Source organism: Hippichthys cyanospilos, chromosome 2 (genome assembly GCF_059441005.1).
Source record: "Hippichthys cyanospilos isolate Australia breed blue-spotted pipefish chromosome 2, RoL_Hcya_1.0, whole genome shotgun sequence".
Classification (NCBI taxonomy): Eukaryota; Metazoa; Chordata; class Actinopteri; order Syngnathiformes; family Syngnathidae; genus Hippichthys; species Hippichthys cyanospilos.
Window position 1 is genome coordinate 22,806,763 of NC_142370.1, and position 27,300 is coordinate 22,834,062.

Sequence of the window (27,300 nt, forward strand, 5' to 3'; positions counted from 1 at the left end):
TTTTCTGCGCATGTGCCAGCACTCCTGCAGCGCTACGTCTTACGTCACCTTTCCCCACATCGCTGCTTCGATGAATCGAGATACAGGGTTTGGCAAGATATGTCAGTGATCATGTATTTGATAACACAATCCAGTCACACCGCGTATTGTTGTCTTATCATGACGGATAACCAATTCTTGAGGGTCCAAAAGGAGATTCCTCAGAAAAACCTCGTTTTGTCGTGTTGTGCCCTCCTCTGCAGTTAAGTGGCTTCCATTCAACCCTTCTTCACACGTTCACCGTTGGTTTCGAAAGCTATCATTTGCTATTCTGATTGGCTGTTGATGTGGTCATTAATGCAGTACTGTACAGCATACTTGTTCTTGACAATTGATTTGATTTAAATTAATACGTGCATTTGGGCAAAAATCATTTAATTTATTGAGCGCATATATATATTGTATAGTGTAGTATATTTTATATCTAATTGGGAATTGGACGTCAAGTGAACGCAATAGAGCTTGGAGATTCGAGATTGGTGCCTTATGAATTTGCTCATACATTGTTCTGTTTTTTCTGGCATCATTAAAAAATAATGCATACAAATGTAAGAGCTATAGTTAGTCAATATTTTGTATTTGAAACTTAAATTAATAAAAAATAGAATGTCATCACCGGTTGGATTCAATTAAATTTTCCGTTAAGAGAAATATATAATGTATATGCATGATAACTGGAGTTTCCCTTCATTTTTAAGTCAATGTATTGAATGTGCCCAACATTTGAGTCCACACTATAGTATCTGTTAGTTTTGCCCTCTGAAGAAATTCTCTAATAAATTGATGTATTTATTTTATATTTTATTTATCAACACTGACAGTGCTGACAAAGTGCCCACCTCTGGCTATTTGATTTTATATATATATATATATATATATATATATATATATATATATATATATATATATATATATATATATATATATATATATATATATATATATATATATATATATATATATGTTTGTGTTTGTGTTGAGCCGAGCCACAGACTTGGGTGGGAGAAGGCGGACTTGTATGAAAACAATGTAAGGGCAGTAGTAGCCACATCGCCACACAGAGTTCACAGGGGCACTGTTGGTAACGTTGGAGATTCAAAACTCTTATTCAATTATTCAAAATAATAATTTGTTGAATTTACTTTGAATTTAGAGTAAAAATTCAGCCAGCAAAGTTGTTAATTTAATCTTCTACTATACCTAAATAAAAGAGATGTAAAGCAGTTTTTTTTTACTTCTGTAAAAGTTCAATTTGCATATGTTTCATTAAATCAATATTTTAAAGATTAATTGCTCTCTCGTGTATCTCCCTTTTATCAGTAATGTTTTAAAATCTGGAATAAACTGCACAGTGGAGGGAGTGTCTGTCATTGTTCGCTCAAAATATGTAATTACTAGCTCAAAATATTTTTACGTGCTCAAAATCCATCATTGCTCTCTAAAACTATTTCCCTAACGATTGTGGCACACATAATTTCATAGTATACTACATGTACAAGTAGTACAGTAAAAAAAAAAAAAAAAAAGCGAAGACGTTGGGTGACTGCAAGGTACACTCCGTATCGAATGACGGCAGTAATGCGCACAAAATGTCGCGAATGCCTATTTTGAAGAAGAAGAAGAATGCAGGCGCCGTTTTCAAATAAGTTTCCGGTGCACCTATGTTTTGGATCTAAGTCGCCGAGATGACATCTGTAGTGCAAAAAAGGTAGTCTTTTGTTTGCAAACGAAATGCCTTCCTTTGTTAATATTTGAGCCTGTGCGTACGAATCATGGGAACCTCAATGTTCGACTGAAGTCTGTGTTTATCAACTGACTGAACAACGGTTCAGAGCAAGTCTGTTTCATTTAGTCAGAATCCCCTTTCGTTTCCTATTTTTAACATTATGTTTTTCAATATTTCCTGAATGAAAATCGTGTTTATTTTGGAAAAGACGACAATCAGAACCGATCTACTTCGATCATTGATGCAGCTACGATTATGGTCCAATACAGCTGTTATTCATAAATACCTTTACATATACAAATACATTTACAGGCGGTCACTTTTCACGACCACTTCCATTGATTTACCTTCTCAATAGTTGCGTATTCGGAAGTTTCAACATATTAACAGAATTAACTGGCTAAGTCTTAGGTGTGATTATGAGCGCAAATCGTTGATTGTCTTGGTCTGTTCCCTGCAATCGGCTGGCAACCTGTTTAGGGTGTACCCCACCCACTACCCGAAAGACAGCTGAGATAGGTTCCCGAACACCTGCGACCCTCGTTAAGTTAAGCACTCAAGATAATGGATGGATGGATGGGCTTTTGAATATGCATAAGCTTCAAACCGTGTGCAATGTGACAATACAGCATACAGAAGAAGCACAAATTATTACTCCCTGTGCTGTATTGAACATAGTGAAATGCATTTTGGGAGAAGGTATTCAAATGAACATTAATTTCGAGTGACCTAGCGTTTTCAAAATGCAAGCAAGTCACTATTTTGAGTTTGTATCAGCCCAAAAAAAATATGAATTCTTGTTGTACAGTCACCAACCTTATCTACAGTTTCAGTAACCGTAAACAACAAGCAACAAGTCCCCTAATGTATTTGGTGTATTGGCAAAAAATGTACAACATAAATGCTGAGTTTTGTTGTTACAAAATTAGTGGCTCAAAAATATGTCAAGTTGACCAATCCGCACCCCCACTTTTTTTTTTTTTTTTGTTCTTCTAAATGGTAGATTGCAGGAGCTTGACTGCTGGAAAAAATAGATCTTGGGCACACATTCTGTTTCATATCAGATTCAATGTTAAGAATGTTGTCGGCAGGCTTTGCCACAGGAACATTTGTTGAACAGATGGAAGATTCTTAGTAGGATAGGTGTTTCTAATTTCATTGTGTAGTTGGTATTTTGACTTGATGTTCTTCAAATAAATACAGTAACTGAGACATGTTTTACAGTGTGGCTAGAACGCCCAGCAGCATTGTCCAGAGAAGGAGTAGAAGCTACCGAAAGTCCTACCAGAGCTTGACCACATCTTCTCGTCTCTGCTTGACGAGGGCATTAACAGCTCGGCTCAACACAAACAGGAAAGCACCAAAGTCAGACAATATCCTTGTGAGTTATCTTAAGGTGTTTCTTGCTTGAGAGGTATTCATGAATGATTAATAACCACTACACTTTTATCAGGATAAGGTGGAGCCCAGTCATCTGGCCTCGCTGATGAAAACAGAATGGCAACTGTCCTTTGTCACACCCCTCTACCGATTCTGTTACTCCCAGACAAAAAACTATGCCAGGCAACTGTCTGCGTTCATGGCTGCAGAGGAGCGGCAAGGTCTGGCAGATGGAGGTACTCTAAACTTCAGGGTCTCCTTCTCTGTGGTTCATGGCCTGGCTAAAACAGATCATGATGCTGAGACACTCTTAATACAGGTGAGAACAGAATTGTAGAATTTCTCACGAATGTCAGTGTCAGGATGTCTGCAAGATCCTTTCAGTCACCCATCTCTTGTCTTCTACTACAGATCTACTCAAAGCCCTTGTTTGCCAGACAGAATGAGCAGCAGAAGGCAGTTTGGCAAGGCTGGTTTGCATGTGTCAATGGCAACCGCGACTACATTAACTCCCTTCCAAAAGAGTTTGTTTGTCTACCATTGTTTGGCAGCAGTGGGATGGAGGCCCTTACTGCATTGGTCAAATCGTGGTTCCAGAAGCAATTCGACTGCTGTTTTGGCTCATTGGAGATCAACCACAGTGGCTTGCAGTGGCTGGTGGCATTATGGACCAACTGCTACACAAAAACCGATATCAAGCAACTAAAAATGATCTGGACTCTTCCGGTTAAGCCACTGCTTCACGTCACCTATGCTGTAAATCCTGTTGATGCTTGGGAGCTATGGAATAGTGTGAAAAGGGATCAGCCCGAAGAGGAAAACGATCTAGTTGATTTAGCCGATGTGATGAGGTTCATGAAGGGGCTCATGTACCAATTCTACAGGCACTATAAGGTGGATCTCTCCGCTGGAAGACTGAGCCATGTGTCCACATCACATGGCACTGCCAAATGTAGTGGGAGGATCAAGGTACAGTACTTTAACCCAAAACAGAGCTTCCATTTAAGTGTCTGACAAATGAAATGAAAGCAAACAGAGATGTACAGTTAATAGTTCTGTGCTTTTGTTTCAGATTTCCGACAGCAGATGCATGATGACCACGCTGACGCTGCTGACAGAGTGTTCAATCTTGAAAATGCCCGCTTAAAGAGCCCACTAGAAAGTACATCAGTGATGATTATTGTTTTAGTAATAGTGTAGTTAATAAAGTCCAGTGCTTTCACTCTACATGCTATTTTAAAGTTTGTGTTTTATAGATTTTGCCAGTTAAAGGCATGTTACACTGGAAACACTATTTGCTGTCCTCCTAAATAGGGTTGATCTCAATTGTTCAAAAGAACAGCCAATAGTTTTAGAAAAGTGCAATGCTCACGTGCAATGGGCAGCCAATATGCTTTTGGGAAAAAAACATTTGAGCAGTACCATTAGGAATGTGAACTTTTATGAGCCAAGATTTGTAAATCCAACTTGCTATTCCAACACAAATATCCTTTACAGACATACTATTGTTACAACAAAACATTATGGAGACTAACGGAGTGCCTCGCAATCTGTGACTGTTCATACAGAAGGACCTTTCTCCATACTTTACCCAAAGTAATCCTGACAAAAGTCTATGTCGAGGTCAAGCAAGTGAAAAGCAGGGATTTTTGGTGAAAAATGTCACCAGAAGTTTGTGTGTGCTCTATAAATTTCATCGGTGGAAATGGGCCTAATGCTGTAAGGTATGCTAAGCGTCTTCTTTCTCAGCAGAAGACACCCTAGTGTCAGGTTAAATATTTTTAAGTTCAAAACAGTGTTTTATCTATTATATTTTCAGCATAGGGGGCAGCTGTTCTAAAACCCTACCTAATATTGACTTGCACCATCACTATCAAGTACACCAAAAGAAGTTTGGAACGTTTTTATTAATTTTCACTCATTGAGGGAGAAATATATATACTGTACACATATATATATATATATATATATATATATATATATATATATATATATATATATATATATATATATATATATATATATATATGTTTGTGTTTGTGTTGAGCCGAGCCGAGCCGAGCCACAGACTTGGGTGGGAGAAGGCAGACTTGTATGAAAACAATGTAAGGGCAGTAGTAGCCACATCGCCACACAGAGTTCACAGGGGCACTGTTGGTAACGTTGGAGATTCAAAACTCTTATTCAATTATTCAAAATAATAATTTGTTGAATTTACTTTGAATTTACTTTTTTTTTTTTTTTTACAGTATATGTACCATGCCACCACACTAGTTTAAACATAGTAACATGACTGATGTGTTTGAGAAATAATAAGTTGAAAAATCCACCCGTTTTTATCAATCTCAGGCAGCCATTTTGCCACTGGCTGGCAAATGAAAATGACAGCACAGTTGCTCTGGACTCAGGTTAGGACCAATGAAGGCTCAGCCTGCAATTGTCACAACTAAACTAAAAAAATAGGTGAGCCATTATGGTTTGTTGCCTGAACACCTGTGATATAATTTTCAGATGACAGCAAGTGGCAAAATTGTCATTCCCCAAGATGGTTCAAACTGGTGGATTTTTCTCTTTAATCAATAATCAAATTCCATGTTGCGACCAGTGGGGGCATATAGATTCTGGGGTTGACTTCCCCTTAAAAAAATTTGAAATAAATAACCTTGTGGAGGAATGCTCGTTGAAGTACCCATTTCCTTCAACTGAGAACCAGTATAAAAGGGACAATTATGACCGATGACATATCTTTTAGCTCATCAGTCTTCTTAAACCAAGATTTAGCCTGCTTGCTCACAAGGGAAAAAAAAAAAAAAAATGTTAGGTTGAGTGGCTACAATCGATGGTTGGGTGGGTGGATGGTCCATTTTCACATTTGAAATACAGTAATATATATATATATATATATATACCTATGCTCATTTTCTTTGGACTATTTTTTTGTCATGTTTGTATAGTGAGGTAATGTTAATTTGTGTCTTACAGAGGTAAAGAAATTGTCAGCTTTTGATCATTTTAATAGACATCCAAATATTCAATATAATGTATTCATAAAAATAAAGTAAAATAATACACTCAACCAAATGTCAACAACTGAGGCAGTTCACAAATTCATACCATACACTAGACCCATGAACTATGGTAGGGCCAAGAGGATATCGCATAAAATGACATATTACACCAGTATAATAAGGCTAAACAAAAATAAACAATCCAGTGCATAATGTAACAGAAACAAGGTGTAAACTACTAAAATAAAGGTATGTCAGTCTCTACTCTGGATAACAAGCAAAGAGGCACATCCTCACATCAGACCACAATGCGATGTGATTTAAAAAAAAAAAAAAAGTGCAATGCAGTATTGGCAAATTTGGCACACACTGTAAAATTTGATTGCATTTGTTGTACTTTAGTTAGAAGCATGCACACACTAGCAATTTCTTATTGATTACTGTGGTTGGTGTCATGTAAAGACTATAAGCCTGTTCTATAAAAAAAAAAAAAAATAACGGAACCAACAATTAGAATTGGTAAAAACCTAGAAATATAGTACTGCTATCACTTGTGGAATAGCCCCATATTCTAGCATTTCAATGATATACCTTGTTCCAAATGTGTCTCATTTTTCTTAAGCAATTCATGATTTTACCCATTTATGATATAAAGTCAAAGCTGTCAAGTCCAGTCAGGCTTAGATAACAGTACATTCCTTCAGGTAACACATACGTACATAAATCACTAGTCACATTGTGCGGTGTCAATTAAGGAGGGTCAATCCTGGTAAGAAACATAAAATACCAGGGCTTTTTTTGTTTTTGGTCATTGTACATTAATTACATTACAACAAATGCCATTAACATCTGGCAATCTAGAATCAGTGTTTTCATGCATGAAGCAAGACAGGAGACACACTAACATACAGAGGTTGAAAATATGTGGCATTATAGTCAAATTGAGGAGTACAATCCAGCATGTGGCTGCCATCTGAGATTTTCTAAAACAATAACATGAAATGAACATTTCAAATGCTCCAATAATAATCTATATTAATTCACAAAAAAAGATTCCTTTTGTTCATGATCTCTTTGGTTACCAACACTTTTTTTTTTTAGAAATAATCTTCAATCTGCTCTAGTTTGGTCCAGTTTTTAGACAAGTGTGACCATTTAAAACATGGTGTTAATTTTGACAGGTCTTGGAATCTTGGGAAAAAAATGTTTGACATCTCAAACTGAAATTTGTCAGCCAATCAGAGAAGAGGCTTCCCTGAGTGGAAGACAAAATGGAAAAAGTGAGAACATTGAGAAATAATGGTTATACCAGTTTACTTTGAAGGTGTTTTCAACAACATTTTCAAAGCCTTAACTTTGAAGGTGTTTTCAACAATTTCAAAGGTTTAACTCTACTTTGAAGGTGTTTTCAACAATATTTTCAATATACCGCTAATTCCAAAGCATTCCCAAAAATGTCATTTTGCCCCAACAAAAAGCTCAACTTCTCTAAAATGCTTCATCCAATTTTAATTTTTTTCTGATTTGTACTCAGATTGAAATGGCCTTTACAAACACACTTCACATAATGAAAATAAATGAAGAAAAGAAAAAAAAATGAAAATAAAGCTTAATCTAATTTGAAGGTGTTTTTTTCCAACTTTTTTAATATCCAATTCTCAATTTCCCCAACATGCATTATTCACTTTTCATTTTTGTCTGAATTTTTGCTCAGGATCAAATGGCCTTTACACACATTACATTGTGACAGATTTGAAACATTGTTGATCTCATCCCCACACAACTAAGGACTACTGTAAAAATACATAATTTCCAACCTTAAATATATGAATTACATCACATTCACAAACGGGTGAGAGGTAAATAATGGGGGACAAAAATGATTTACTCGTTGACTGAAAGCATTGTAAGCACGTAGCGTCTTTTAGGAGGCCAAACCCAGGAAAAATCCTCCAACAAAGCCACTGGATAAGACGATGTTTCTCTTTATGAAATCTGTAGCCTGTATGAGATAGAGGAGAAACACATGACAAATCAGCATAGTGGTTAATAATGTAATGCTGAAATGATAACATTTAAAGACATCGATTAGGATCTGAAAGGAGTGATTTTAAACAAGCAATTGCTGGAAAGCGATATCGACTATCATCTATAAAAGATATGATATTGTTTTATGTCATGATGACATAGATGTTTGTAAAGAAATAAAATAAAAAATGATCATCCAAATAAATAATTAGATTCAATGTTGCATTGGCAATCTCTAGGAGGGGGGAAAAAAAATCGCAATCAGACTATTTTCTGTAGTTATGAAAGAAAGCGTTTGTATACCTTTACCTCCTCAATGAATGTGTTTAGTTCAGGGGCTGCTTTGTTTGCTTTCCGCTTCAAATGTTTTTTTGCTTTGTTTACATCCTTCTCCACTTTCTTCCAGTCCACCTGCACGTAGCCACTGTGATTGGCAATCTGCGTAAATATGGTACACAATCTTTGAACTTCAGTAGAAAAGACATTGTTCCACATTTTCTAGCCGCATAAAACATATTACTTGATCATGCATTCTGCAAAAAAGAGACCTGTGCTGCAATTTCCTTGACTACTATTTGCCTATTCAAAAATTAAGTGTATGTCTTACCTGTAAAAGGAGAAAGCCTCCACCAGCAGCAGTGGCTGCTACTTTCCCAACTCTCTGGAAAATATATCCAGCACACCTGCATGCAGTGAGCGGGGACAAACAAATGATGAATGACAAAATTATACACTTTATGACACTCCACTGAACCAAATGTACCATTACACAACGTTTACCATCCAGTGAGGCCTCCCATCATGAGCTGGGTGGCCACAGAGTACTTCTCTGCTATCGGCCCAGAGTTGTTCCCAAAAACTCTGTTCCACCATTGATGCCTGCGAGCATATTCTGTCAAATCCACCACCTCATATAGCTCGTCTTCACTTTCAGGCTCCTCCTGGGCTGTTGAGACGAGAGAAAAAAAAATGATTAAGAAAATGCAATCACGGGTTGCCCTAGATTGGTTAGCAGGTCGGCATCAAACGGAACCGTTAGTGGCAGCTGTTATCAGACTTTTCTGAATATTTTCGTAAGTTCCAAAATACTATATATATAATAAATTCGTCGTAGTAATGAGGCGGCAGCATTTTATATATTTTTTAGCAAGCCATCGTTAATTAGGCACCGCAAACATTTACATGACAATTCGAGACAACGTGCGTCATACAAACACAAACTCGGCATATGTTGCCAGTGTATCCAATTATTTTGCGCAAACCCGTAGATAAATCAAAGAAAAATAATTCCGCACCTTCCCTCTGATCTACGGACGCCATTTTGAAGGGGCTGGTGAACTGAACAGGATGTTGACAAAAATAGGCCACGCCCACGCGACGATGCCGTGCCACGTAGCTCGGTATATTTATTATTAAAATATCAGAACCTTTCCTTCTGGTCGGGAGATCATTCCGGCTAAGCATGTGGCAATACATTTGAAAGTTCAAACACAACTTGCGTTGCGTGTAAGGCGCGGACAGAGTCCAATTCCTATTGCCCGCGCACAAAATTTACAACTACCCCATGATGAAACCATATTATTTTGTAATACGGTACCTTAACGAAGTAATGCAGAGGTGTGCTCCGCACGGTGCTCATCGGGTTTCGCTTGATCAAACTCTACGCAGACGGGTTTGCCAAAGGATGATTTATACAGTGGACAATATTGAGACAAGAAACTATATCAGGCAAGTCATTCGGTAGGGTGCGCGAGAGTTGATTGGCTAAAACACAAGCGAGGGCGTGACTACAACGGCGCGTGGGTTCGCTTCGGTGACACAATTAAAACAACTTTATCTTCTCGGCCGAGACGCATTTAATTGAGGAATACTTACTTATTGGAGTGTTCGTTCAGGTAGTTGCAATTAAGCCACGGTATGTTCTCGCTTTAGGGAGAAAAAATGTGACGTTTGAAGATCAGCTACGGAGCGTCGCTGTTCCCCGGAAAGGATTTACTAGATCGAATCGCATCTTTTGAGACTGGGAAAAAAAGTTTTTGATCATTTGCTTTTCTTCGGTTCCCTCTGTTTGATTCGGTGGAGTAAACCGATCGCCCCTGCGTTGGGATTTTCCATGCAATCGTGCAGTGTGTCTGTCGCTGTGTCTGCCTGCGCTGCTGCTCGGAGTCTCGGCTCAGCTTCTGATGGTGGTGATGAGGAAAAGAAAATGGCGGCGGGAAAAGCGAGTGAAACAGAGGAGGACTTTCCGACACTGACAGCCCAGGAGAGGGACATTTTGGCCGGGATTGACAGGTGGGAATAGTCCGCCCGTGTCCTCACGTGCAGTGTCAAATCTAATGGGGTTATTTCCCTGCACGTCGACCATTCAACCGAGGCGCTCCGCAACTAACACCGAGCCACCTATGTTGTCTTTTTGCTCGCAGCGCACTATTTGGATTTCTGAAGCTGCATGAAGATGGCGCCATAACGAAGGCCCTGTTGAAGAAGGTAGCAAATCGAAAGTGGATTCAATTTTCATCCAAACGTGCCCTCTCGTCTGCGTGGCTCACTCGGCTCGGCCAGTCAAGTAATACACAGCAGGAAATCGGCTCCCGAAGCTAACCTACTTTCAAGCGGCCCTCTTACAGCGTAGACCGAGGCCAGTTAGCCTATGTGTTAGCATACTAGCTTGAGAGTTCGCTTCCCTCATCCGGTGATCGACGACCCTGCACCTGCGTCCATTAAACTCCGACTGTGTAGCCTTAAAGTGTCCAGACGTGCACCTCAAGACACCGTGCAGGCGTTAAACACTTTATTCATGTCCATGTTATGAACTAAGCAGCGTAACGTTGCAGGCAAACATCGGCCGTTCCGCTCAGCATGTCAAAGTGGACCTGCTGTGACTGACGTTCTCGCACCAACACAACACAATGTCGTCACGGTTTTATCCAGCACACGACTGTTAGCGTTGTTCCGTCGCTACGTGGATAAGTTGGGTGTGATTATTGTGCGGTGCCGTGTCAAATCTCGATGCAAATAACACCGTGGGTTGATCATCTCCTTGCATAGATGTACGATCACGAAAACAACACGCGTGGTGTTTAGGTATCTGTGCACAAAATGCATATGTGCCTCCGAGCAGCCGTGACAAGTATAAGTGTTAAACATTGCATTGTCCTAACGGCGAGCGGTGTGTCTCGTTGTAGTCTGTTTCAACGTTTACTAACGTTTCACGCAACGTTTAATAATGGCTGCCCAAGATGGCGGGGACATGGAGGACTGGCGATGAAATACTTTTGATGTGTCGGATTGCATCGGTTTTTGGTGCCGTGAAGGCGTGTGCTTGTCGGCATTCATATCGTTTATTTTGATTTGGTATGCCTGGAGTTTACCTTATCTTTTTGTTACGGCTCTTCTCAACAAGTGAAGCATTGTTTTGAAAACGTTCAGATCATCCACACCCCGCACACTCCCCAGCAAACGAAGATTATTTTTGGCTTGTGTGTGTGGTAGTTTTAATTGGTTTTAACGTGTGCAAATGTGTGATGCTCTCACTTTGAAGGCGCGATCCACAAATCCTCTCGCTAGGTGGTGTAGGATACCAGGAGAGTCTAACTGTTCAAATCTCTGTACCCGGGGGCAGCACAAAGGTCAGCAGCAGGCACCAGGCTTGTCAGAAAATAGTCAGCAGTCTCAGTAACAATTGCACAAATACGTGAAAAACCAATGTCCATGTCGTGGCTGCCAACTTAACAGCCACGGTCTGTGATGCAGCACGTGCATAGCTCCTAACTGAGATGTTGTGATAGACCAGCTCTTGTCTGTCACCTGCAAATGTATGATTGCACACATCATTCAGAACAAGGCCCGCTTTTATACTGCCAGTGTAAGTGCCCAGTTCCGATTTTAGTGCTCAGGCGCTTCCTTTTCACACATGGTTACTTTCAAATGCTCTTTTAGTTTTTTTATTTTTGTGGAAATTATGCTTTGCTGAAAACTCACCTGTTTTCTGGGAAAAAATTGAACAAAATATGCATAGAAATATGCATATTTTGTTCCATTTTTCTATTATACATCAAGATGGCACCAAATTCTGGTAATTGGACACAAAGTAAATGGTGCCAAACTAGTATTGTCAAGTAATCCGTCTTAATTGTGAGAGCAGTTGCTATATTCACATGAAAAAAATAATATAATGCTGTATTTTTTTTTAATTTTCAGTCATTATGGACAATTTTCATTTTAATTGCAGAGATAACTCAATCTAAAATTTCCTTTAAATAATACACATCTATAAAAAATAAATCCTGTGCAAAATGTTCAGACAACAATAATTTATAATGATTTTGACTCAGTTTTATCATCTCAATATTCCTAGCTTGTAGGAAAAACAACATTTTGGTTGTGCATAACTTGCTGAAATGCCACTATAAGGTGTTTAGTAAATACAGTCGGCCCCCGGTTTACGAACACCCTCTTTTACGAACATTTCGACTTACGAGCGTGGACCACTGAGTTTTTTGTCCCCCACTTACATGCAAACCTTTCGTCTTACAAACAATCTGACATGCCGGCCATTGTATTAGTTCTGATATTTTCGCTCTGCTGCGTCAACAAAATCAATAGACGACGCTGATCACGGCAACGTTGAACGCTATTGCTCTTACAATGTCAAGTCACTGTCTCAGTCACGATGTCAGTCATGGAGTCAGTCACGGAGATGCCGATATGCTATTGGTCGATTAAGGTCACGGTCTCGGTCTCACTCACTTAGATGCTATTGGCCGGCGTCACGTCAATCACAGAAATGCCGATATGCTATTGGCCGACCGCCTTTATCTAGCTTGATGGCACAGCTGGTCGGGACGGAAGGAAGGAGAGAAAATGAGTGAAAAACGGAAGGAAGGAATGTTGTGAAGACTTTGCAAACTTTATCTGTTAGACATGGCTTCTAAAATTGCAAGTGGCGGTAAAGGAAGAAGTAAGAGGATGATGACAATAGAAACCAAGCAGGAGATAATAAAAAAAAAAAATACGAAGGAGGCGCATGCATAGTTAACCTTGCTCGTGAGTATGGCCGTAACCGCTCGTCAATCTTCTAAGGGCAAGACTTTCCTTGCCGGGGGACGGACCTCGCTCGACAACAAAATGGAGAGGCTTCTTCTATTATGGATTAAAGAGAAGGAAATCGCCGATTATATGTTTTAGTTTGAGAAAAGTTCTTGTTTGAGAAAATAAATAAATTCTGCGGGTTGGTCTCTGCTCACCTCCGTCTCCACTCAGCTCAAATCACGTCACCCCAGAAGAAAATGTCATTTATCCTTTGTGTATCCATGTTAATTGAATTAACTACACAGTAGGTTATGGTACTAATTTTAAATGTGTGTGTAAATACGTGATGGTTTTATCTCTGATTTAACCACGCGTTTGCAGTCAATGTGTACGTACAATTGACATCGTTTTACTACTTCATCAAAATAATCTGCTCACGCATGACACGGAAACACTGATATGCTATTCCTCTTACAATGTCACAGTCACTGTTTCAGTCACGGTGTCAGTCACGGAGATGCCAATATGCAATTGGTCGAACGCCTTCATCTAGCTTGATGGCACAGCTGGTCGGGACGGAAGGAAGGAGAGAAAATGAGTGAAAAACGGAAGGAAGGAATGTTGTAAAGACTTTGCAAACTTTATCTGTTAGACATGGCTTCTAAAATTGCTAGTGGCGGTAAAAGAAGAAGTAAGAGGATGATGACAATAGAAACCAAGCAGGAGATAATTAAAAAAAAAAAAAAAACAAAGGAGGCGCACGCATGGTTAACCTTGCTCGTGAGTATGGCCGTAACCGCTCGGCAATCTTCTAAGGGCAAGACTTTCCTTGCCGGGGGACAGACCTCGATCGACAACAAAATTAAGAGGCTTCTTCTATTATGGATTAAAGAGAAGGAAATCGCCGGTGATATGTTCTAGCTTGAGAAAAGTTCCCGCTTAAGAAAATAAATCAATAAATTCTGCGGGTTGGTCTGTGCTCACCTCTGCCTCCACCCAGCTCAAGTCACGTCGCCCCAAAGGTAAATGTCATTTTTCCTTTGTATATGTTATTTAATTTAACGGTACAGTAGATTATGTTACTCATTTTTAATATGTGTATAAAGTCGTGATGTTTTTACCTAAGGTTTTTGCGCGCGTTGCACGCATTCACTAATTAACATAGGTTTGGCTTGCCCGTCATACGAGCAGTTCAAGTTACGAGTGTAGCCGCTGACCGGATGAAGTTCGTAACACGGGGGCCCACTGTACTGTAAATGACCAATACAGCATTTTGCCACTTGTGCAAAACTTCAATCACAAACTAGCAAATTTTCAAATGGTTGAATTTTAAAATGGCAAAATACTTTTAAATGAATTAATTTAATGAATAAAACAAAAATTATTCCAATTTATTATCCAGCCTTATGCTGAGCTTTGGGATGGCAGACTTGTTGCACACCTGCCTAACAGTGCAGAGGTTAGGCTTGGTTAGGTTTGTGTCCAGCTCTGCTCGTCCTGTTTAGTTTGCACATTCTCCCTGTGCCTGTCTGGGTTTTCTCCCAAGTGCACCAGTTTCCTCCTACTTTCCCCAAGATATGCAAGGTAGGTAAAATATTTGACACTCTGTTGTCTTCGGTTGTTTGTCTTTGTGTGTCCTGTGATTGGCTGGCTCATCCAAATAATTGAGGGTGTACTTCACCTACTGCTTAAAGACATCTAGGATAAGCTTCAGCATACCTGCGACCCTTGTTAGGTTGAGTGGTTACAATCGATGGTTGGGTGGGTGGATGGTCCATTTTCACATTTGAAATACATTAATATATATATATATATATATATATATATATATATATATATATATATATACTGTATATAGTGTATATAGTGTATACTGTATATAGTGTATATAGTACGTATTTGTCCATGTGGATGAACAGCTGACATCTAGTTAGCTAATTGCCTAATGATTAAATTCTTAAATCCATTAATTAATCTATTTAATTAATTATAATTAAATTTAAATTAGCAATCAATTGCCCAGGCATAATTCATGCCTTTTTTTTTTTTAAATAAATTCAATGTTTTTTTTTCTGAACTTCACATACAAGAATTAATGTGACTTCTAATGCGAACAAAAGTGGCACACAAAACAAGGCTGTGTTTACAAAAGTAAATATCCTGGGGATGCACCAAAATTCAGCCCCCGAGGATTTTCATAAAAAAAATTGACCAAATATGAATTTTGGACTTTGATCCTAAAGACTTTTGTAGTTGATTACAAGGGAAATCCTTAAAAGCAAGCACTACGGGCTAAACAGTTGTAACCCTGCAGTGCATCATGCCCGGTGTTGGGCAAGTTACCTTCAAAACTGTAATGCAATATTTCTTACTTAATACTATCATTTCAAAGTATTTAGTTACATTTTAATATTACTGTATTTGAAATGTAGGGCTTTACACTACTATTACCTTAATTTTACATTACCTTCACCAACAAACCTAGAAATAGGGATTTGCCATTCCAAATGTAGCTCGTTTCGCTTTTTACACATCCAGTGGATGGAGGCTTTGAGCCTAAAAACACTACAACTCATTTGATCTGTATTGTATTGTACGTAACCTTTAAAGACATGACAAGATGCAGCATCGTTTTTGCATTTTAATCACTTTATTGCTTAGGTTCACAGCTTAGTGATGCATTGTTTATCCGTCTGTCCATTTTCTAGAGCTGCTTATCCTCACAAGGGTCGTAGGCTTGCTGGTGCATATCCCAGGTGACTTCGGGCAGTAGGCAGGGGACACCCTGAACTGGTTGCCAGCTAATTGCAGGGCACACAGACACAAACAATCATTCATGCCCAATCACACCTAAGGACAAATTAGTATGTCCAATGCACCTGCCATGCATGTTTTTGGGAGTTAGAGAGGAAGCCGGAGTGGCCACAGAGAATTCACGTGGGAAAACATACAAACTCCACACAGGAAGGTTAGAGGGAGGATTTGAACTCGGGTCCTTGAACTGTGAAGTGGAAATGCTGGCCACTGCTGCACCGAGCTGCACATGGTTTATGCTTTATGAAAAATAAACAAAAGACTAGCTCTTGGCTAAGCTATATCACAACACATTTAAACATAGTTTATGCTTTATCAACAACAGATTAGGACTATTTTCAGTAACTTCACAACATAGTTTGGCTAATCTTGGCCCCAGTAAAACTGACCTAAGGAAAAAGCAAGTCTTTTGAATCAATTCCAGGTAGACAAAGACTATAACTATATGAGGCTACCCAGTCACATGTCAAGGTGACGAAAAACGGAACTAGAAATGAGATTCAAAACAAAAAAATCAACATGCTTTTTTTATGCAGTGGTGCCTCTACTTAAGAATGTCTCGTGGTATGAAAAATTCAGGTTACAAAACACCTCTTCGGAAAAGAATATAGTCTGTAGTTATGAAAGAAATTCAGGATAGAAAGGCAAAAACGTTGTTGTATAATAATGATAGGTTAGATATTAGCACTCGCTCGAACAAGATTGTCATGTAATACATCACAACCCGCGATTTCTTCCCTGCACTGCTTGAGCTGCTGATTCTAATATTCTGTAAACAAACCTTTTGAACACTACCCCATGAATCGCGTGTTGACTAGCATGCTGTCGTGTCTAAGGTTAGCGTCGCATAATGCACAGGAAGTACATTGGGTGACCTTAAACCAGTGCTTCTCGATTATAATTTCCCAAGACCCCCCTAGAAAAGCCAAAACTTTCACGACGCGCCCCACTCAAACGTGCTGTCTATAAATGAGAATGTTATCCATAAAAATTGTATAGGTATACCTACACCTGTATCCTTTTTAACATTAACAAACGAAAAAAAAGCAATATTAATCAACATTCAACAACTGTTAACTATTTTTTATAACATTTATACGGGTTACAGCTTAGTCTAAAACTGAAAAAAATAGGTGCATCAAAGTGCCTGAAATAAAAAATAAATTAATAAAAAGATGAAAATTCTTATTTTATTGTAATTACACTTAACATTACAGAAACAAACCCTGTGGTCATCCGCGCCCCCCTGGCATCACCTCGCACCCGGCCCACTTTTTGAGAAGCACTGCCATAAACTTAAATACTCAAATGTATCCCCAAAGTAAATATCATTGCTCCTGTGGACTTGTAAAAGATTACCATATCACTGGAAATGTAAGATAAAAACAACTAAAACTACCTAAACTAACGTCGCTGCATACCAACAAAACAGCTCCACCTCAAGGAAACCAAATGAACTGCATTCATATTATCAATTGCCACCATTAATATTATAAATTTAAAGAGTTTAGGAGCGTTTTCTGGACTATACATGCATTGTAATAGTTTTAAATGAGCAAGATATTACATTCTTTGTGAGTAATGCCTATTGCCTTACAGCAAAAAGTAATGCATTAAAGTAATTACATTACTTTTGTAATACATTACTCCCAATGCTGATCATGCCGTGGCTGCCTAGATGCATCTTAATCAGCGGAGGATATGCTGGCGGGGACACTAAACTAAAGCTGCGGTGAAATTAACCCAAAACTTTCTTACCCTAACAGAAACATTTTTCATTTTAGTTTCGGAATGTCACTTAAGGGGTGCCATAATATCATGCTATCAAATTAATGGTAAACAATATTTTCTTTTTTAATAATATAATGATTAGGAATGTCCAAATTCTGATCGCTTTGGGCCCAGTCACATGATTTTCAGGTGATAGTAATTCAAAGGAAAAGGTCAGGTTTGAATTTTATTCCATGTTACAAAATAATTCAGGTACACATACATTTCTAAAGGTAAAAACAAAATCTATACGGTGTTTACGTTTTATACTATGTGACATCACAACACAGCCGAAAACAGTGGACATAAATCGAGCCAGTTTGGGAGCTTTTTGGTAGTTGTCACAGGAAGCTGACTTGACGCTAGCGTGGATCGATTGTAGCCACTGTTCGATTTGTCTGGCGATCAGTTATGTATATAATCATTTTTGCAAATTGTATAAGGTGTGAAAGTTTTGAGGGGCAACAAACACCTTTTATTTGCATGATTGTGACTTCATTCTACAGTTGTTTACACAGTGTTTGTTGTAGCATCAGTCCTTATGTTTATGTACTTACTTCATGCTGTAAAATAATGTGATTATAACACAGTGAGTTGTTGCATTCTTTACAGTATTTTTTTTTTTTCTCAAGTTGTTTTTGTTTTACCTGACAGAACTTAATGTCTGGTCAGTTTTTGAAAGCCTTTTAGAGGACCGTGATGTTTTTACCTGTGCATCTGTTCGTTTGACTGACAAAAATTTGTGGCATCCTTAAAGCAAATCAAATTTTTGTCACATCCATTAATGTACGGTTCACAGATCAATCAATCAATCAATCAAATTTTATTTATATAGCCCTAAATCACCGAAGTCTCAAAGGGCTTCACAGAATGAAAAGAGGTCATACAGAGACATCTTTTCAATGTAAGGTACACAACAGCATCCCCTGTCAAAGCTCCCAGAAGGGGAAGGAAAAACTCAAAAACCCCAATTTGGGGAAAATCAGAAACCTCCAGAAGGGACCACAGGTGGGAGGAGCCCCCTTCCAGGCCCACAGGTTGAAGTGGATGCTGCATGTACCGAACACAGAAACAATATAAATTACAGAAAACATATTGTGCTATATAGTGCAGTGATGTCTTGACAGCAGGCAAAGCCATTGGGCAGGAACCATCCCGCATTCCAGCCAGGTGGACCGCAGACGGCTAGACTCCTAACCCGTGATGGTCGACCAGCGCAGGACCCAATGGAGGCGGTCAAGTCAACCCTCACCATCTAGCTAGCCCCCTCTCCCGGCCGGAAGAGGGGGGCAGGAAAAAAGAAGAAGGCTGCAGACAGGCTAATTTAACTAAATGCTTTTGAGTATAGATGTGTTTTTAGTCGGGATTTAAAGATTTCTACCGAGGTGGCTGCGCGAACTTCCATAGGTAGGGCATTCCATAGTACTGGCGCGCGAATGGAAAATGCCCTTGATCCCGCAGACTTCTTTTTAGCCCGTGGGGTCGATAGCAAACCGGCATTTTGTGATCGAAGTTGTCGGGACGGAACATAAGGTGATACTAAGTCGACGAGATAGGAAGGAGCTAAACCGTGTAAAATTTTATAAGTAATTAACAACACCTTAAAATCACATCTCACGTGTATTGGAAGCCAATGCAGGTCAGCTAGAATCGGAGTAATATGATCAAACTTTCTCGTCCTTGTCAATAGTCTCGCCGCTGCATTCTGTACACACTGCAGGCTTTTAATGTGAGACATGGAAAGGCCAGAAAACAAAAGATGACAGATAAAAGATGATTGGATATACCACTAATATCACTAATTAAACCATGTACTTGCGCCATGCATCCGGATGATTGTTTTTCCAACGCACACTCTAAAGCTGGCTGTGTTTGCAGGTGACTCTTGCAATTTCAAGCCCTACTATTGCCGCTAAAATAATTTTAAATTCTACATTATGAGAATAATGGTTACTATTAAAAATGGAATCATATATAACTGTAATATACTGTATTTTCCGCACCATCAGCTTTTAAAAATAATTAAGGCTTGTAGGTGCGCCTTATAGTGCGGAAAATACGGTACTTCTAAACTTATCGGCCACTTCTTAGCTGAAGTATTTAGAAATGTCCTACTTAATTTCCCATCCTCCTCCATCGCTGTCTATTTACTGTTCCACACAAGAATTTATTTCAGCGTTTTGAGAAGACATTTTATTAACTGAGCAATTATCATGGTTGTGCCGTCTTTCTTCTGTTAATACCCATATACTGTCATATAATACTTGTAGCAATGTAATAGTTCCACTGCAGAGGAAGCAATTATTAGTGACTTAAGCTATGTTGAAACAGGATGCAAAGAGAACTTTTGAACTGTGTGGTACGGCATCATTAAACCACAGTAATCCTCGTTTACACAGAAAGATTTTAAAATTGTTAGCGGACTTCCAAACTTTGAGAGATCCCACACGGTGATCCCACACGATGAGGAAAAATCATGGGTACAACAATTTCAACATATTGTGCGGTGTGCAGCCACCAGGCAAAATCAATGTTTCACACACCAACCAATTTCATTCATGAACATTCCCCGTCAGACAAGAAATCTTGTAAAACCTCTTGAGATTAAACTAATTTGGCGGATGAAGAGGACATAGTGTCAATAGCTGCTTGGTTTGTTTTTAACAATAATAAAACAAAATAGAAAGCAAATGTGTTGGGAGTGGAAGCTGAATTATTACTTTGCAAAATGATTGGCTGGACCTCACTGTCAGCATGCTCATTTGTCTTTAGGGCCAGTGCTCATTTGACCTCTGTAAACTGTTGGGTCCCCGGGACTTGCAATACTGAAAAAACAAAAATGCTTGAAGTCACAAAAATTTTACAATAAAAAGCACTAAGTAAGTGTAAGATTCAAACAGAAGTTACGAGATGCGATCTAAAACTAAAAAGAGAGACTGTATTTACAAATTTCATAGTAAAACGTATTAAAATAATAGAATGAACTTTGATGAATCATCCATCATCATCTTCTTAATATCACAACCACTACTATAACTTTGTCCATATTGGTAGTAAAGTCCACTATTTACACTAAGTGTTCATTAGTTTAGCTTCAACATGTCTGTTTTGTATCTCTTCTCGAGCTTGCCAAGTGTTTTGTTTTTTCGCTTTTTACTTTCTGGCTACCTGATTCTGTATTATTTGACTTGTCACTGATACTAAAAAAAATTCTGAGTTGACGTTATTTCAGACCTAAAGATAACAGTATAGTATGAGAAAACCTGACCTGCGAAATCAGAACAAACATGGTGAACAAAGTTGTAAAAATGTTTGTAAGTGGTCAGGTTTTTCCGAAAAAAGGAGTAAATGGACTATGACTTGACTGTAGATCTGGTGGTTCGGATTTCTAACTGAAGCTGGAGGCGCCGGCCACAGACATCTTTTGGCCAAGATTCTTGGAAGCCAGTTAAGGCAAGATGGTGGAGGAAGGAAGAGGCCGGTGTTGATTCAGTTATTTTAATCCCAGTTTGCAAATAACATCCAACATTCCAATTTATTCATTATTCCAAGTCTGATTAGTGTGTCCATCCTATCCATTGATCTTATGTGAGCTCCAGTAAAAGAAGGTATGGTCGTGGTTGACAACGTCTTGGAACAGTACTTGTATAACTCGGCATGCACATGAGTGGTGCGCAAGTACGCATGCGAGACAAAAATCACCGATGCGTACCGTCGCACGCTTCACTTCGCTCATTTTCGTACCCTCCCTACTTTCGCCAGAAACAACAGCCGTGTTTGGCTTGGAACAGGGTGCATGTCCTCAGCAGGCTGACGAAGCAGGTGTTTTTGATAGAAGGCGAACATCAATCGTCCCTGGTCTATCGAGTCTGAAAAGAGCACATAAATGTGGCAAAACTTGTTGCCCACAAAGAGGACAACAAGAACAGAGAAGCAACAGCTAATCGCCCACTTGCTGAGTGGCGAGACGAAATGCAGGAACAACGCAGGCTCGGTGTAACCCGTGGAATCCACATAATGTACCGTGGATTTCAAGTACAGTACTGCGTGTCCGCTCGATAACACTTAATTGCTTGATTCTTTTACAATGAGAGAATACAAAAATTATTCAGTTTAACTTTTAAGTTAATTTGTAGTATCGTACCTCAAACAGTAATATACATTTGTACATGTTACAATCACAATTAACAGGACGAAAACGTTTGGTCTGTTTGTCTTGATAACAATGACACGGAAAACCGCTTTTGGGTTCATCCGATCAATCAGCATCAATCAAATGACAGTGGTGTCCATGTCGAGTGTTTTGTCTTTGTAAATTTGAATGTAGATCATGTTCTCTTCCCTGTTTGGTGCCTTTTGAATTGTGGAATTTACCATGGCGCACAGCGGCAGAACAGATCTTACAAGTCCTGCGTAAAGTTGCTGGATCGTGGTGCAACGACGCATGTTAGTAAGTGGTCAAGTTTTGCTGGATAAATAAATGGAAATAGATTCATGGTTCATATTTTGCTGTCAAAGGAAACAATGCGTTCGACGGAAGCACATTGATTTGAAAGTACAGTATCTTAATTTGTAAGTATACTGTATTTGCATCCCTGTCAAAACATATATATATTATAAGAATCGGAACATCTTTAAGATAGTCCGGGGGGGTATAATTACCACTCTAGTCGACCTAGTTATTCTGCTGTGTGCACCGGCATTTAGCTAGCTAGCCGTACATCGTAGGGGGTTTACCACAATCAGAGCAAAGCTCATGACGTGCGCTCATATGTTCCCCTCAGGCTGTCCGCTGCTATGATTCCCTCATCCTCAAGGCAGAGGGAAAAGTAGAGCCTGAGGTGTTTTGCCAACTAGGCCACTTCAACCTCCTCTTAGAGGATTACCCTAAAGGTGAGTCTACCCTGAGGACGCTTCATACAGGCTTTTAAAATCATCCTCTGCCGATGGTGTGCTTTCCCACAAGTACTACATGCTTTGTCTAAAATGGCCTTTCAGTAACAGTCATCCTCCTTTGTTTTTCTCCCAATCTCAGCATTATCGGCATACCAGAGGTACTACAGTTTACAATCAGACTACTGGAAGGTAAGCCACCACAACTTTGCTCACATGGTGCCCTCGACTAAAGTTAGACTAGAGCAGCGGTGTCGAACACACGACCCGGGTTTATCCGATTTTGTCTCATGTAAAGTAGAAAAAAAAAAAAAAAAAAGAGCTGAGTGTGTTATTTTTGTTTTTTTTCAATCAATGAAAAACTTGAAATGTTTTATGATCCACCCATCCATCAATTATCTTTAGCTTGATGTTATTTTCTATAGCTGGTGTCTATCCCAACTGACTTAGGTTACTAGACGGTGGACACCCTGAGCTGGTTGCCAGCCAATTGCAGGGAAAATATTTTATGATTAATAGTAATGTTAATGTCTTATGATTAATAGTGATGTTAATAGTGATGATGCTTGTACTATTTTGGACAGTATTAAAAAGGAATAATAAACATGTAGTTGTTTCTTTAAAGTTGTATAAATATATACCATGATTTTATTGGTCCTACCCACAATGCAGTCCGCAAGCTAAAACGAGTTTTACCTGCCTGGACTAAAGTCTACCCTAATTAGACTTGTCTAGTCACTCGGTGATAAAATGGGCTTCATTCAGTTTTACCCTTCTGAATAAGCCTTCTAATCACACACAGAATGCTGCCTTTCTGTATGGTCTGGGAATGGTCTACTTCCACTACAATGCCTTTCAGTGGTGAGTATTGTTGAATGTTATCTATTATTCACTACCTGTTCAGTACAGATCCACATTAGTTTAAATCCACCTTAATTTAGTAACTCAGCCATTAGCAGTTTGGTAAGTTCCCATGAATTACAGTTTTTCAAAATGCAGCGTCTGGTTGAAATAGTCCCTTGAACTTGTGAACAACACACCAACATTTTTGAAAATTAGATCATGGGCTTTTGAGAAATGTATATTTTTGTGTCTTGAAATATGTGCCGATCGAAAATTTGCAAAATGGAGCGAAAGAGTTTAACTTGCATTTATTTCCTCAGCTACTGGGGTAACTAACAGCTTCTCTAAATATATGGGTCTGTAGGTTTGCGCTGTTTTTTTGAGGGGTTTTCCAAGACGACACAAAAAATTACTGATGCTTCACATCCATCCCCATTGAACATTGGGTAACAATGGGTAGCGCAACCAGATTGGGAACTGTTCATGTCCTGCAAGAGACCTATATACACAGTGGACCCCTGGTTTACGACGTCCCTGCCTTACGTGTATTTTACCTTACGGTGTGGACCGCGACAATTTTTTTTGTCCCCTCTTTACGCCATTTTTGTGCCGTACGACATAAAAAAAAAAACCACACATAAAAAAAAAAAAAATCTTCTCAAACATGGCGGTCTACTCGGGGCAACACGCTCATACATCACGACATACATCACTGCTTACATCACTACAATGCTGCTCCGCTATTGGTCGGTGTCATGACTCCCTAAGATACTGGTCTACTATTGGTCGGTGTCACGGGTCACTAAGATGCTGGTCTGCGATTGATTGGTGCACCGGGTCACAAAGATGGCTCCCTAAAGACTTTATTTCATGTGAGAGTGGCTTCAAAATTGTATTTATTGTGCATCTTCGGGCTTAATTCAAACTTGAATTCGTTAACCATGCGTCCCAAGATTGGTAGTGATGCTAAAGAGAGAAGTAACAAGATGATTAGTATGGAAACGAAGCTGGAGATAATCAAGAAATACGAAGAAGGCTAAATTAGCCTAGGCTGGCTATATTTTGAAGAAATGTCCTCCTACCAATGAAAGTTTCATGGTTTCATGGTGATAAAACGGTAGGGGACCACTGCTCTATGGCTAAATGGCTACGCCCCCCTCTCCCCTCCCCAACACACCTAATTCAAATGATTAGTTTATTAGCAAGATCTGTAGGAGAAAACATGCAGGATACCGGCCCTCAAGGAATGGAATTCGACACCTGTGGTTTACATACATCATCTACATTCAGTCAATGACTGTAGGGTCACTCTCTTATCACTCATTTCGCTTGTCACTATGCAAGTAGAGGAATTTCCCACACTGTTACACATTAGTGTAATGGCTTTTGAATTTGTTTATTTAGTTTTGTTTGACTATAAGCTTGCTTTTAATTGGATTTATTAATAAGGCATAACAGCTGCTAGTGTACCTTCACCCTACCTGCCAGGAAATTTAATGAGACTGGCTCCTGGCATTAGATGTGTACTCATTTTGAATATCTAATGCCGGTTGAGTATTTGAGCACATCAGCCTATCCAATCTGCATCTCTCGTAATGCAACGGCTTTGTGGTGCATTGAGGGCTTACAGGACAGTCTATGTGGGAGAGCTACTGTATGTGATATTTGTCGTCTTCTTTGCCTCCACCAGGGCGATCAAAGCATTCCAGGAAGTGTTGTATATTGATCCAGGATTCTCCCGAGCCAAGGAGATCCACCTTCGACTGGGTTTGATGTTTAAAGTCAACACAGACTACGAATCAAGCCTAAAGGTAGGTCCACCTCCAAATTTGTTTACTGTACTATGAAAAACTCAACAGAACTCCCTTTTCTAATTTCTGTCCTGATGATGTCTCACAGCATTTTCAGCTAGCTTTGATTGACTCCAATCCCTGCACTTTGTCCAAAGCTGAAAGTAAGTTCAGACGACATTTTTTGTTTACTCAAATGTTAGTGAGGGAGTAATAAGGTGTTATGGCCAATACTGGCCCAAGGATAACAGTTTGACGTAACAAAATGTGTGTGTGTGTGTGTGTGTGTGTGTGTGTGTGTGTGGGGGGGGGGGGGGGGGGGGATATCATGATCTTTATTGAGCTCCTGTTCTCTTCTGACATTGAAATAAAGTCTAATCTGTACAGGATCAAACAATGTTGAGTTTATACTTGAAATACCATTTTATTGTTAAAGAAATTTAGGTAAGAGATTTCCAACGGTCTGGTGGACCGTCTGCTCTATAGTGTCGAGTGTCTCTTCCTCCTGCCTGTTAACAACAGCGGCGGGGTGCACTTCATGAGTCTACTCCCACCCCACAGGCACGTCCGTCTCAGTCATTAAGCGTACCCAAGAACATAGGCACCCACCCACACACATTTTCGAGGCACAGAGAGACACTCTAAGGAGCAGACATTCATCAGATGTCTTACCTAGATTTACCTAGATTTCTTTTATAATAAAACCGAATTTCAAGTATAAACTATCCATTTCAATAATTTTTAAAATCTTTAATCATGTACAGATTAGACTTTAATTCAACGTCCAGGCCGCTGCTAATATGACCGCAGCTGCGCCAGCTGAGACGTCAAAGGATTTTATTTTTTTGTTTAACAATTTCTCCCTTCGTAAGTTGGACTGAAATTTAGTCTCGATATCACAGCCCTAACATAAACACAACACAGAAATGTGTTTTCTGACTTGGGAGAAAATTACCTCTGCTGTATTGGCTGGATAGAAGAGTTAAACACTCACTGATGCTTCTTCATCATCTCCCCTACCCTGCTATGTGCTACCTTGGTTAGAACATATCCATTTTGGCCCCGCCTCTGACTGTGTCTGACTGTAGTTATATATTACATTTCTCTTGTCTCGCGCACACACGACAAGGGCAGCCCCCATCGTTCTTCCCCTCTCTCCACTCCTTCGCTCTATCAGCTGAAAGGCAGGCATTTGAGCAGTTTAGATTCGACACTGCGGAGGTCTGCACAAAAGAAGGTGCTATGAGGTTTGGCCACCACCCTTTTTGCACAGTTAGATTGTAGGCAGTCAACCTTGGGGTTCCATTTATTGACACTGTAGCACAACTTTGACAATTATGCTTGGAAAAGGACTATTCCTAAAATGCGACTGAGTGGTTAATAACCTAACTTTATCTTCTTTTCTCTTGCAGTTCAGTTCCACATTGCTCATCTGTATGAGATTCAGGTAAGGCTTTCTTTCGCTTCCGTCCACTCCAAAGGACACAATCGTTGGTTTGTTGGCAGTTATTTTCCATCTTCCACAATTTGATGTGATGTTGTCAGATGGAAAATATATGTTTTTATTAGTTACCCATCGAAGTTACAAAAACCCTTGTTTTCTATTATTTGAGCCAAGTGTCTGATAAGTGAAAGGCAGGATTAGGGTGCATGTGTGGGTAGCAGAAGTGAAAAGGGATAGGAAATTATTCCGTGCATATAGACAGGGTTGCCACGGAAACCAGAAAGTCTGTCTCCCCCTCTTTTATATGCTGCTGGTGCCTCAATGTAGAGGTAATGTGACTTTCACTGGGTCTTGGGGCTTGTCAATAATGCACGTTGTGCTGTGTTAGGAAAAATGCCTTCGATGGAAGTCTCAGTATTATGGTGCATTTTAGTGGCATACAGGGGAGAATAAAATATGCCCCTATTTAAGGAACACATGGGGGAGAGTGGTATCAAGTTAACTTTTTTTTTTTTTCCCCTCAAAACCTCTACT

The 27,300-nt window shown here is 39.4% G+C and overlaps 3 protein-coding genes across 5 annotated transcripts in view; 2 read left to right on the plus strand and 1 right to left on the minus strand.

Annotated features, from left to right (window-relative positions):
- The first annotated feature begins 1,039 nt into the window (after positions 1-1,039).
- On the plus strand, positions 1,040-4,372 carry cenpl (centromere protein L). The gene is made up of 5 exons (XM_088408152.1): positions 1,040-1,747; positions 2,990-3,146; positions 3,219-3,464; positions 3,557-4,114; positions 4,218-4,372. Exons 1-5 carry the CDS (start codon positions 1,725-1,727, stop codon positions 4,290-4,292), a joined length of 1,059 nt encoding a protein of 352 aa, XP_088264278.1. The 5' UTR covers positions 1,040-1,724; the 3' UTR covers positions 4,293-4,372.
- A 1,766-nt stretch (positions 4,373-6,138) lies between these two features.
- Positions 6,139-9,531, minus strand: LOC148427869 (FUN14 domain-containing protein 1). Of its 2 annotated transcripts, none has more exons than XM_088441103.1 (5): positions 9,477-9,531; positions 8,962-9,127; positions 8,789-8,864; positions 8,491-8,619; positions 6,139-8,155 (listed from the first exon to the last, which is right to left on the minus strand). In XM_088441103.1, exons 1-5 carry the CDS (start codon positions 9,499-9,501, stop codon positions 8,078-8,080), a joined length of 474 nt encoding a protein of 157 aa, XP_088297229.1. In that variant the 5' UTR covers positions 9,502-9,531; the 3' UTR covers positions 6,139-8,077. The 2 variants fall into 2 exon arrangements, with proteins under 2 accessions (XP_088297229.1, XP_088297221.1); XM_088441095.1 differs by having other exon boundaries at positions 8,485-8,619.
- Positions 9,532-10,001: 470 nt separating this feature from the next.
- The window catches only part of LOC148427870 (lysine-specific demethylase 6A-like), a 38,520-nt gene continuing 21,221 nt past the window's right edge, over positions 10,002-27,300 (plus strand). Inside the window, exons 1-8 of one of the 2 annotated variants that reach the window (XM_088441073.1) lie at positions 10,002-10,473; positions 10,605-10,668; positions 22,581-22,689; positions 22,832-22,881; positions 23,492-23,550; positions 25,223-25,343; positions 25,432-25,486; positions 26,735-26,769. In XM_088441073.1, the coding sequence (XP_088297199.1) occupies positions 10,295-10,473; positions 10,605-10,668; positions 22,581-22,689; positions 22,832-22,881; positions 23,492-23,550; positions 25,223-25,343; positions 25,432-25,486; positions 26,735-26,769 (672 nt within the window). In that variant the 5' untranslated portion in view covers positions 10,002-10,294. The remainder of the gene's footprint in view (positions 10,474-10,604; positions 10,669-22,580; positions 22,690-22,831; positions 22,882-23,491; positions 23,551-25,222; positions 25,344-25,431; positions 25,487-26,734; positions 26,770-27,300) is intronic. The other variant, XM_088441082.1, reaches the window with a different exon arrangement.

What these genes read in the sequence shown, in the direction of transcription:
- cenpl (XM_088408152.1), top strand. Translation starts at nt 1,725, where the DNA reads ATGACATCTGTAGTGCAAAAAAG. An exon ending in ACATCTGTAGTGCAAAAAAG is followed by an intron (nt 1,748 to 2,989) that starts GTAGTCTTTTGT and finishes CATGTTTTACAG; the next exon opens with TGTGGCTAGAACGCCCAGCA. An exon ending in AATGTAGTGGGAGGATCAAG is followed by an intron (nt 4,115 to 4,217) that starts GTACAGTACTTT and finishes CTTTTGTTTCAG; the next exon opens with ATTTCCGACAGCAGATGCAT.
- LOC148427869 (XM_088441095.1), bottom strand. Translation starts at nt 9,501, where the DNA reads ATGGCGTCCGTAGATCAGAGGGAAG. An exon ending in ATGGGAGGCCTCACTGGATG is followed by an intron (nt 8,865 to 8,961) that starts GTAAACGTTGTG and finishes CACTGCATGCAG; the next exon opens with GTGTGCTGGATATATTTTCC. An exon ending in CATTCATTGAGGAGGTAAAG is followed by an intron (nt 8,156 to 8,484) that starts GTATACAAACGC and finishes TATCTCATACAG; the next exon opens with GCTACAGATTTCATAAAGAG.